At 21.7% G+C, this 12,247-nt stretch overlaps 2 protein-coding genes across 2 annotated transcripts; both read right to left on the reverse strand.

The window, feature by feature from the left end:
- Positions 1-587: 587 nt before the first annotated feature.
- LOC122716770 (inner nuclear membrane protein Man1) lies at positions 588-8,716 on the reverse strand. Its single transcript, XM_043940145.1, has 11 exons — positions 8,217-8,716; positions 7,246-7,925; positions 7,061-7,160; positions 6,239-6,450; positions 5,195-5,409; positions 4,946-5,074; positions 4,729-4,858; positions 3,114-3,387; positions 2,822-3,043; positions 2,531-2,715; positions 588-1,290 (listed from the first exon to the last, which is right to left on the reverse strand). Exons 1-11 carry the CDS (start codon positions 8,381-8,383, stop codon positions 1,163-1,165), a joined length of 2,442 nt encoding a protein of 813 aa, XP_043796080.1. The 5' UTR covers positions 8,384-8,716; the 3' UTR covers positions 588-1,162.
- A 908-nt stretch (positions 8,717-9,624) lies between these two features.
- Positions 9,625-11,546, reverse strand: LOC122716845 (mitochondrial-processing peptidase subunit beta-like). The gene is made up of 8 exons (XM_043940294.1): positions 11,395-11,546; positions 11,090-11,261; positions 10,859-11,015; positions 10,558-10,769; positions 10,331-10,474; positions 10,113-10,258; positions 9,844-10,047; positions 9,625-9,782 (listed from the first exon to the last, which is right to left on the reverse strand). The coding sequence occupies exons 1-8, from the start codon at positions 11,533-11,535 to the stop codon at positions 9,642-9,644; spliced, it is 1,317 nt and encodes a 438-aa protein (XP_043796229.1). The 5' UTR covers positions 11,536-11,546; the 3' UTR covers positions 9,625-9,641.
- Between the last annotated feature and the right edge of the window lie 701 nt (positions 11,547-12,247).

Here is a 12,247-nt window from a genome sequence, read left to right on the forward strand (position 1 = left end):
CTGTAATGTATTATTATTCTCAAAAGTATTTCATACTATTATATTTTCATTAGTTATTTCAATTAGTAATTAATTAAATTTATACATTTAATATTATTTATCCAGAAAAAGTATAATGATAAATAAATTTGAAGAAGTCTGATTATCAGAACTTCATTTTTAAGAAATATATAGATATAAAAAATTATTGAAAGATACAAAAAATACAAAAATTTAATTTATTCCTTATTTTAAGTAGCAATATACATTAGCAGTTATATATGAAATTGTGCATAAAAGAAAGTATTAAAACATTGATAGTATGAAGCATAAAATAAACTGTGTTTACATACAAAAAATTGAAAATCATTTTCCTGTATTATTTATTGAAAAATAATATATATATTTGATTAATTTATATACATATACATTTATTATTATATTAACTGTAATTATCAAATTCAGATCATTTTCTATTATTTTAATATTATATATGTTAGTATATTTTGATTTTTTAATATTTTTTTTTTTTTTTTTTTGCTTTACATTCAACTTATATTTTATATATTTTACGAAATTCGCAAGAATGAAGTATTATATATATTATTCATGTAAAGAAAATTAACTATTTTGCTGAATATTACTATTATACAAAAGTTTGTTAATTTATAAAAAAATTATCGCCTATATCAACACGATATGATGTTACGTCATAAATTAATTTTTCTTTGACGCACAATAAAAATATATGTAGTACAATAATTTGGATATGCATTATGAATTTGTATATTGCTACTTAAGAGCTGTCCATAAAATGCAACATTTAAAATGATAATATTTTTGCACTTATTTTACAGTAGTTTCATAAATAGTATAATCTTGAGTCTTATTTTTTCGACTTTTGTACCTAAAAAAGGTCATACAACATAATCAAAACAAAAATGCTTATAAAAAAGTGTCTGCTCATTCGATTCTTAGAATTCTATTACACAGTCGCAAGTCTTATAAATTCTATACTTCTGCGCAGTAGTACGAAATTCTACTCTTTTTTAGAGCAAAAAATAGAAATCTTGCGAATTCTGATCCGCAAAGAATCATTTCAGCGGAAAAAATTCAAATTCTGGTTGAGAATCGTATATGTACAAGCGAAGAGGTATTTCGTCAATTTATATCCACATTTCTACTAATAATCTGCTTGCATAGATAATCGTTGATTGTTACTTGGTTTTAATGGTGTTGTACAACGACGCGCATCTGGAAATCTCTCGTAATATCTCTCTAGTCTCAGGTACTTTACAGTTACTAAATGACCTGGAAAAATATTATGAAATTATATATATATATATATGTATACACACACACATACGCGCGCGCATACACACACAGATAGAGTATATATACAGAATACTTCAAAAATATTGATACATTTATAAACTAGAAATTCCTGAAGTAATTTCAAGCAACATTTTTTTTTTTGCAAAAATTTTCATTACGGCTTTATTATTAACAAAAAAACTAGACAATCACGAAACGCATATCCTAGTTGTATCATAACAGTAATATTAGCTATGTCGTCAATCGAACACGAATAAATCCAAGCAACATATCTCGTGAAAGTATGTTAATATTATATTTATTTATTTATTCATTATTTGTGATATAATTTGATATAATTTTTTATTGATAAAAAAAATATTTATTATATTCAACACATTTTTTTCGAGATATATTGCTTGAACTTGTTCATGTTTGGTCAGCAGTATATAGCTAATTAAAAATAGCTAATTAATAAACTATTATGGCATGACTAGGCTACGCGCTTCGTGCTTGGATGTTTTTTATTAATAACTTGTTAATAAAATTGTAATGAAAGTTTTTGCAAAGAAAAATATTGCTTAAAATTATTTGAGGAATCTCCAATTTATGAATGTTCCAATATTTTTGAAGTACTCTACAAATATTATGAAATGTTTGTCGATTCTAAAAATCAAAATAAAATCCAAAATTGATATAAAAAATCCAAAAATATCAATTAAGATTTAGTAATTGATGAGAAGAAATGAAACAAAAAGAGAATAACATCAGTATTTATATACTATCATAGTCTGCTTTCTCATGTAATAAAAATTTGATCCTTATTACTCCAAGTGTATTTTTCACACTACCGATAGCAGTTTATTTCAAACATCTTTGATTTCAAGCATACTTATTTCATTAAATATTGCTTTCAAACATTCTTGAAATCATAAAATAAGATTGCAATTATTTACGTTAAAAAAAAAAGATAAACTTCATTATATTTGATAAGTCAGTTATATTTGAATACTAAAAATAAACAATAATTTCGCACTAAACAGGAATGATAAGGATTAAATTAATAAATAAATTTAATTAAATAAATAAATTTTAGGAACAAAAATCGATATTTTTGTATTCCAACTTTTGTGTTCATTTTGACTTTTAGAATCGACTTTCTTAAAATATTTCAAAAAAATATTAACATACTGTATATATTAGAAAAATTATAGTAAAAAGTTTTATAAATACTTACCATCAAACCAACATCCATGTAAAGCCCTATAAGCTTTTCCTGCATCTTCTTGTGACATACATTTCATGTAAACACAACCTTCTCGACTACCGCGATCTACACGAATGTGAAGAATTTTAACACCTTCTCCACATTTCTCTAAAATAGCATCTTGAACTTTTGTTTCCCAATCATCTTCAAATTCTCTAGAAATATTTATGTATTTATTCATACATAATATGAATGTAATGTATATAAATACATAAATTTATATTAAAATTAAAAAAAAATATTATAAATTGAAACACTTACACATCTGCATCAAACATATGCCTTATTTTTAAACAGGGTGTTGGTGAACAAGTCAAACTATTAACAGAACCTTCCATTGTTTCAAAAGCTTGACCTTGCCACACTTTAGATTTTTTATTTAAAACAAAATTTTGACTGTTAGATTTATTAAGACTATTATTAGGCAACCAGCGCCATACGTGAAATTCTTCCCCTGAAACTTGTTGTACTTCTCTTCGAATTCTATAATTAAACACTTTTATTTATATCAATAACTATTATAGAATTTACAATAATTTGCTAAATTTTTTACCTAGATTCATTTTCATCCAAAAATTTCACTGCTTTTTCCCAAAGTCCAGCCATTTTTTTTCGATCTTTTGGAGATATAAGATTATCACGTATATGATTTATGGCAAGAAAGCTTTCTTGTGTATTGCCCGGAGAATTAATTGCCGCATTTTGATGGTGCATCTCAACCATATTAATAATATCACTAACAAGTTTAAAAACTTCTCTCTCGGTACTTTTCTTGTATCTTATATACCAAATAAATAATTTCTGCATTCCTATAGCTGCTAGAAGACCTAAGAATATTATATTGCAATATTATTTATTTAATCTTACATAAAATTAAAATAGTGCAATATAATACAATATAAAAATTTAACTATATATATATATATATATTTTATCTAATTAATCTAATATCTTTTAAAGAATAAATATTATATATATAATAGTATTTTTTATAGATAGATAAATACAAGTTTTTTAAAAGTCAACTTTAATTTTTTAAATGGAATATAATTTTTATTTATATATTAAATCATGCAATACGTTATTTTTTACAAAAAAATTTATATTTATATTAAAAAATTTTATTAATTTTAAAGACTATAAAGATTATAACTTGAAGTTTGTATTAAAGACAAAAAAGACATGAACAATAGAATATCGCTTCGTATGTTCTTTGTCTTTTATATAACTTTTACAAACTTCAAGTTCTTCTAAATGATTTCTATAAATTCCATGATTTTTTGACATTTTTGACAAGTTTATTTTTTTGACAATTTAAAACTTTTTTATAGAAAGTAATAATCTGCATCGATAGTGTAAAAATTATATGATTCTATTTAAAAACTAAAAGTTGACCTTGATACGATCTCTATATCTCTATCTACTATAAAATTAATGTTTAAAACTTTATTATATAATGTTTTTCTTTATATTAAACAATTTTTTTATAGCATTATATCTTTAAAAGATATTCCATTGTATTTAAATAAAACAAAAATTTATATATATATAGTGTTATTATATTTGCTATCTTTAGAGGTCAAACACAAAAGTTAATATATAAAAATTTCAGTTAAAAAAAAAAAATTTATTTATTAAGTTTATGATAGACGAAGCAAGTAGAAATATAGTGCGACGACGGAAACAGAACATTATTCCATTTTCTTTTCATTTCGTCTAACCTAAATTTCAATTGTTTATAATTTAATAAATAAACCTTAATTATATAAAATCGATATTTTTATATATTAACTTTTGTTTTAATATTTTAGAATTAACCTTCTAAAGTTATTTCACGAATATATTAACACTTTGTGTATGCGCGCATGCACATACACATATATATACAAAATTTGAAAATATATAGAATATTTTTAATCTATTGTTATCACAAAATGCATATTAAGCTTTGCAATATGATATGCACAAGAGAATTGCAGGACAAAAATTATTGTAACAACAAAAAGCAAAATTTACTAATGCGATGTAATTACAGTATTAAGATACTAAAATTATATGTATAACAAAATGTAATACTTTAAAATATAACATTATCATGTTATTATAGAACCTTATAGAGTTATAGTTTCAACAAGTTTCTTCCCATAATAAGTCGGTCAAAAATTTACCAAGTGACACAATTAGAAGAGAAGAGAATATGGTGAAAAGTTTGTTCTTAACAAGACATTGCATTGGCAATTCTGGATTCATTATCACCATTCCAACTTTCCCATTTAGACGAGTAGAAAATAATTCTTCCTATAACAAAAGAGTATCTTTTTCTTTAATTTATATACATTAGAAAAAATAAAAAAAATAAAAAACAAAGAAACTTTTTTATAATACCAAGGAATCCAAAATATTGCCGGAGTTTCCATTATCATCACTTATGTCTATAAGAGAAATTCCCCATTTCGGATTTTTTATGACAAGTAATTGTGCGTTTTGTAAATCTTCTTTTACTTCCAAACTTGTCTATAACATTATTTTGGATAAATATAACACAATGTGTAATAATTGTATTTCATATAATTAACTATTAATTATAATTATTAAATATATTTAATAATTAATATTTTATTTAATTCAACATACCACTTTATTACTTGTAAACATTTGCATAATCTCAGAATCAGTCAAATAAGGAGTTTCACTGGAATTATCACATATCATGGATACAGCCTTTTTCGTTAAAATAGGTTGAAGTTTCTTCAACAATTGTAATACAGAATCTACATTTTCTTTCATTACACAATTAACTCCAGGTAATTCATAGTCATCTCCAACAAAACATAATGGTATGTTGCTATCTACAAATTGAAATATAAGACTAAAAACAATTATTTAAAGATTTATATATGTAATAAATATATACATTTTTTTTCAAGTCAATATATATATATATATATATTTTTTTTTTAAATTTTAATTTTTATTATATGTATTATAAGAATTGCTATGAGTTTTTACATTTATTTCATGCATATAATAATTTGGAAAATTTTTTATATTATTTAATTAAACAATCATACAAAAAATAGGATAAAATCATTAGAATGGGAAAGGAAATAAAATATCAAAATTAATACATCAGTAATACTTATTTTATTATACATGTTAAAAAAAAAAATACATATCTTAAGCAAACTATTATGAAATTGATTATACATTATATAGTTTAAAGATAAAATTTGTATAACATGATTAAATTCCATAAATTATTAAAATTACATTTAATATTCTATTGTGATTATGAAATAACAAATAAATTTCATAATAAACTTATGAAATCTATATTGATAGAATTGTATTAATCTTATTTTATTTTTTATACAATACACAAATTTATATGCTATTTTTTAAAATATTAATAATTAGTTTATGTTCACATACATTAAAAAATTGTAATTTATAATAAAATTATGATATTGCAATATTGTTAATTATAAGTATATTTAAAAAGCTTTCCCACAAACTATTATTTAAAATTTATGTTTCACATATTTTTTGAATATTACTTTATATATATACATATATATATATATATATATACACACATATATATATATATATATATATATATATATATATATATATGTATATATATATTATTTAATTGTTACGATTCTGAATACCTACCCGTTGAAAGTGATGGAAAAGTTTCTGTTTTTCCACCAAGTCCCATGTATATAACAGCAAGAATTCCAAAAAATAAGGCAAGTACTACTACGAGAATTACAGATACCATATTGTGATTATTCCGTACATCTTCCCTATTTGTAGGTGATTGTTTAAACATTCTGTTTACTGTTTCTCGAGATCTATCAGTAGATGATGTTGTATGTCTAGAACTGGAAGATATTCATTTTATATGGGAAATATTAATTTTATGATATAATTAATAAATAAATTCAAAATTGATAAATATAATTCAATATAATTTATGATATTATTTACTATAATACAATCTCAATTGATATATCAAGATCATTTTACAAATTAAAAGATTATTAAATTAAAATATTAAGCATATATACTTATTGATATTAGTACTCATTGATATAATTCATTGATATTAATTATATTCAAATATTCATTATTCAAATATATCCAGATATATTCAGATATATGACTCATAAAAGTATTTTAAATTTTAACTTTGTGAATTGATATACATATATTTTTGTTTATTTTTTATTAATATTAAATTCCTATCTTTTTTATTAACTAGTAGTTATTATATTTGTAAAAATTAATCTATAATTTTTAAAGATTAGAATGTACATAAAGCATAAACAGACACACATTGTATAATCATTTATATTTTTCAAAATATTTTATATTATTTATTTATAATTTTCATTATTATTCATTAATATTTAATTTATTCATTAATATTTAAATTTAAATCTTTAATTGATTTTATAACTTATATTGAATTTTTTAATTATACATACATACCTTGAACTAGATGATGGATATAATGATCTTAAAGAAGAAAAATGACCATTTGAATCTTTTTCTTTTAAATCTGGTACATTTGATGTAAATCGTGATGGACCTAAATGATAAATATATAAAATAATAAAAAATGAATTCATTAATATACATTGTGCATTAATTATATATTTAATAGATAATCTTACTTTTTAATGTAGATAAAGATGTAGATGGTAAATTAATGGATGACCGTGAACTTAATCTCCTAGTAAATTCTGATAAAAATGGTGTTTCATAATTTGCCAAAAGATCTCTTTGATTTGTATTGTCTTTTATACATGTATCTTCATTTAATGAATGTATTGGAGAAATGTTTGAATCAAAAAGTGATTCACTATATTTATTATCTTTCACCATATGAATAGATTTTGGTTTTGAATCATATGATTTTGGAATTTGATCTTGATCAGAAATATTATGCTCATAGATTTTAGGTTCTTGAAATTTTCCTGTATTAGATAAATATTTAGATGGAGAATATGTTTTAATTGGTTCTTCAATAACATCTGAATCTGAACCAGTTTCCAAGCCATCAGTTACACTTGATTTATTTGTTTTTGTATATTTTTTATGAGTAGTTTTTGTTATTGTACGAGTTGTAAATTGTGAAGAACTATCATAATCTGGTACTATAGGGTCTTTAAATTCAGAATGTGTTGTTTTATCTTTAATTGGACTTTTTGATATATTTACATCAGAAGATGTTAAAACTGATGCTGGTGGAGGCATAGGATTTGCTAGAGTTTGTCTTCTAATATTTACTGTTGCTTTTTTCTTTTTATTAATTGTTGAACTTGTGTCATCATCTGTATCTTCACTGCTATACCTAATATATAAATATATAAATATAATGACAATTTTACTATAAAATTCATTAGAATAATTATTAAATAATGCATATAATTATAATAAAATATAAAATAAAAAATTGAAATAAAGTTTTTTATAATAATATATAAGATATATAAGGTAAACAACAGCAAAATAATAATATTGAAGATTTTTCATATTATAAATAATATTTAAATTTGATAATATAAATCAAATAAAAATGAAATAAATACAAAAATTTAAAATTAAATTAAAAAATTGCAAGGATATCGTAAACTAAAAGTACCTGGCAGCTAACGAATGTCGTGACCCTGTACCGCCTCGAGTTTCAATGAGATTTTTTAATTTTTTTACAAGAATTTTCCTAGTGGTTTGTGTTACGGGACCTACAGGATATCCATATTCCATCAATTTACTTCGCAATTCTGAATCGCTCAAAGCATCCACCGACATTTTGTTTATATAAAAAAGCCCTTCTTAAAAGAACCCGGTAAAAATGTTGCCTCGTGTAATACGAAGCTCTTACTACGTTTTTATGAAATGTAATTAGAATTTCGTTCAAATCACATAAATCAAAATTCGCACTATCACTAAACTGCACATGTATTACGTTTCAAAATATCATGAATATTTTTCATAATACTACACAACTTAAAAAATAATCTTGGTTATAACTAAAAAATGGCGCAATTTTCTAACGGTCGCGATCACGCGCATACTCGTTCATACTATTTTACGCTTAACTCTGTCATCTATAGTCATAGAATAAGATTTATCAAGATAATCTAGTTGGATCATAACATTAGTATTATTTTGTTAAATTTTTTATTCAATTACTTATTTAAAATTTATTTGATGTTGAAATCATTTGTTTTTACGATATATTTAACTATTATTTTAAATGAATGATTTTTATATTTATAATTTTTAACAATTTAAATAATTTAAATAATCAAATTAATGAATTCATCAAAATTTTTAGCGAGTTACATATCATCGATTTGTAATTTTTGAAACGGTATTTTAGAATGTGTTTGAGCAATGTCAATGTTCATATTCTAATTATAGAAAGCTATATGATCATGAATTACGCATAACTTTTATTATAAAAGAAAAATAATAACATTATAAATAATTATAATTGCTATGTATTTTTCAATCAATTATTTATTTTTTATGTTTTTAGTATAATAAATTATTTAGTATAATAAATTATATAAAGAATGATGTCACATTTGAGAATTTAAATATATAAAATAGAAAAAAATTTTTATATTTTTTTGTTTTATTAAATATTATTTATACGTTAGTATAATATAATAAATTTTTAAATTTTCTTATTGTTGATCATTATTTATGTTTTTATTTTAAATTATAAATTTCTATACAAATTCTTGATTTTAACCGAATTCATTATTTTAATCTATCTTTAGAACTTTTAAATTTTAATATAATCTTGTAATTTTAATGATAAATATATTTTGAACTTCAATTTAAAATTTTGATTTTATTTTAAATTAACAGATATAATTTTTAATTTAGTATACTTGAAACTTTATTTTAATTTTATATTTATTATGGAAATGAAAAATCTTCTTATTATAACTTATTTAACTCATTTTTACTTATTTATTAATTTTTAAGTTATTTATATAAATATTAAAAGAAAACCTAGTATTGTTTTATTATTTAAATTTTTTTATAATTATCTTTAATATCGTAATAAATATAATCCATTTCTTATAATAGGATAATCTGGAAAATTTTCAATACGACCAAGTGCTATAACAACTGGACTTTGATCATAAATGTATTTTTCAGAAACTTCTCTTATTTTATCTACTGTTATTTTCTGTAATGTAAAATTATTATTTTAATAAAAAAATAAATTTTTTAACATAAAAAAAATTTACCTCATATTCTGCAATTCTTTGTTCAATAGGTTCATAACATCCATATCTAAAAACATTTTCAACAATATCAAAAAAACGATTTGTTGGATCATCCAGTATTGTCAAATTATTTGTAACACATTGATTAACAGCTCGACAGACTTCTTTTTCAGTTATTGTTGTACATAATTTCATCCACTCTTTTTGTAATGCACGAATCATATCCTATATAAATGTTTCAAATATAATGATTGTTAAGATTGAATTTTCTTAAAATATTTAAAATATACCAAAAGACATAATTTGTCACAAACGAAATAACAGCCCCAAATACTAGTAGTCTGTGCCCAATTATGAAAAAAGGATTTGTACATGTAACACAAATCTGTATTGAATGCTAAGTGTGCAATATATGGTGCATTATTATTCCTTCCGCCTAAAGATAAGTATTATGGACATTTCATAGTTTGTATTAAATAATATTTCTAAATATAAGATTTTTGCTTACTACATGTCTTGTCCCAAGAACCTATAATTTCTTTAGCTACAGTAAGTGCAATATGATCTTCACGTTGTTTATAACTTGATCCTTCAAGTCCTATTGCTACATATCCTAATTCATTATCGTCATCTCTCAATCGTAATTCAGCAGCTTGATTATAGACATATTTATATATATTATATATAAAATATAATAAAGAAGAATATTGGAGTATAATTTAAAATTTTTTTTACCTGAGAATCGGTATTCAAGTGATTCTCTATAAGATTGCATTTTGTTAAAAACTCCAAATATTGATTTATAATCTTCAACATCACATTTAAAATGTTTACAAACAATTTCTTGCAATTCTTTTAAGTTAATGGATCCAGTGCTAATCATTGTCATGCAACATATTTGAAATAATCGATTACGAAATTCAATCAAATTTTTTGTACAAAATTTTCTAAAAATTTCATATTATAATTAATAAATATGCATATAATATTTATTAAATAATTTTTATAAATTTTATTATTTTTGAATTTTATTTACTTTATTATATCAGTTTCAGGATATACACTATTACCAAGAGCAGTACCCTGATATGCAATACTTGGTAAATAATCCATCACAACTTTTTCTCTATCTGATTCTATTTGATAAAGTTCATGTAAAATTATATTCTTTTCTTGTATAACATCTTTATCACCTATCAAAATAAAAAAATATATTATTATAAGAAAAAAAGTTCATAGATAAATATAAAAAAAATTTTCAACTCACATATTTCTCCATTCAAAATTATATCTGCAAATAATTGAATGAGTTTATCTACTTTACATGAAAGTACTGTTCCATAAAAAATAAATATGTCTCGCATAGCAATAGCTGTAACTTTTCCACCAATTTCTTGTAATATATTTTCCAATTGTTCCTTATTTTTATTTTTTGTTCTCTATATTGGATATAAATATTTATAATATTAATTTTAATAAATTCTCTATAAATTCTTATATTAACTAAATAAAAAAATATCCATTTCTGTTTATCACGTATATGTTACATGTTTTGTTATATTTTTTTCTTACTTTGAAAAGTAAATGTTCTAAAAATAGAACGCTACCACGTTCTTCTGGCATTTCATACATTGCACCAGCTGGTACAAAACATCCTATGGTGGTAGTAAAAGAATTTCTATATTCACATATAAGGCGCAGACCATTATTCATGTAACAAGATTCTACTGAATTTTCTGTATTTATATATGTATTTAAAACATTAGATGTCTGTCTAAAAATGTTTTTATAATCTTTATGTATTTTATAATGTTTATTTGAAATATAAACAAGTCCCTTAAAAGTAAATTTAAATAATAAATAATATTATCTTTAATGCTTTCAATAAATGACTTAGAAAAATTATGCAACATACTCTTTTGATATATTTATATATAATATTGTTTTGCATCTGTAATAAATATTTCGAAATCATTTTTTAATTCAAATATAATATAATATGTTATTTATATTAGATACATATACAAACTGTAATTAATATTCATTTCTGAACAATTGAAGATATAAATTTTTCTTTTATTTTTTTTTTTTTTAATATATAGGGCGTTAATATATTTGAGAAACATTTTTGAAGAATTTATTTTAAATGTTAAAATGAACATAAACATTGATATAAAGATATTAAAACTTATTTATTAAACTTATTTATTATTTAAGTTAAATGAAATAAATCAGAAACAGAATGCTTTATTTCCATTACAACATCTCTTACTCTATTTCCGTTTCGATTCATTTTAATGTAAATTTAAGTTGTTTGTATCTTAAATAAGTTTCAATCAATATTTTTGTATCAATTTTTGCATTTATTTTGATCTTTAATCAACATTCCAAAAATGTTCCATAAATATATTAAAATATATGAAAA

Source organism: Apis laboriosa, unplaced genomic scaffold (assembly GCF_014066325.1).
Source record: "Apis laboriosa isolate Shangri-la unplaced genomic scaffold, ASM1406632v1 scaffold49_cov149, whole genome shotgun sequence".
NCBI lineage: Eukaryota > Metazoa > Arthropoda > Insecta > Hymenoptera > Apidae > Apis > Apis laboriosa.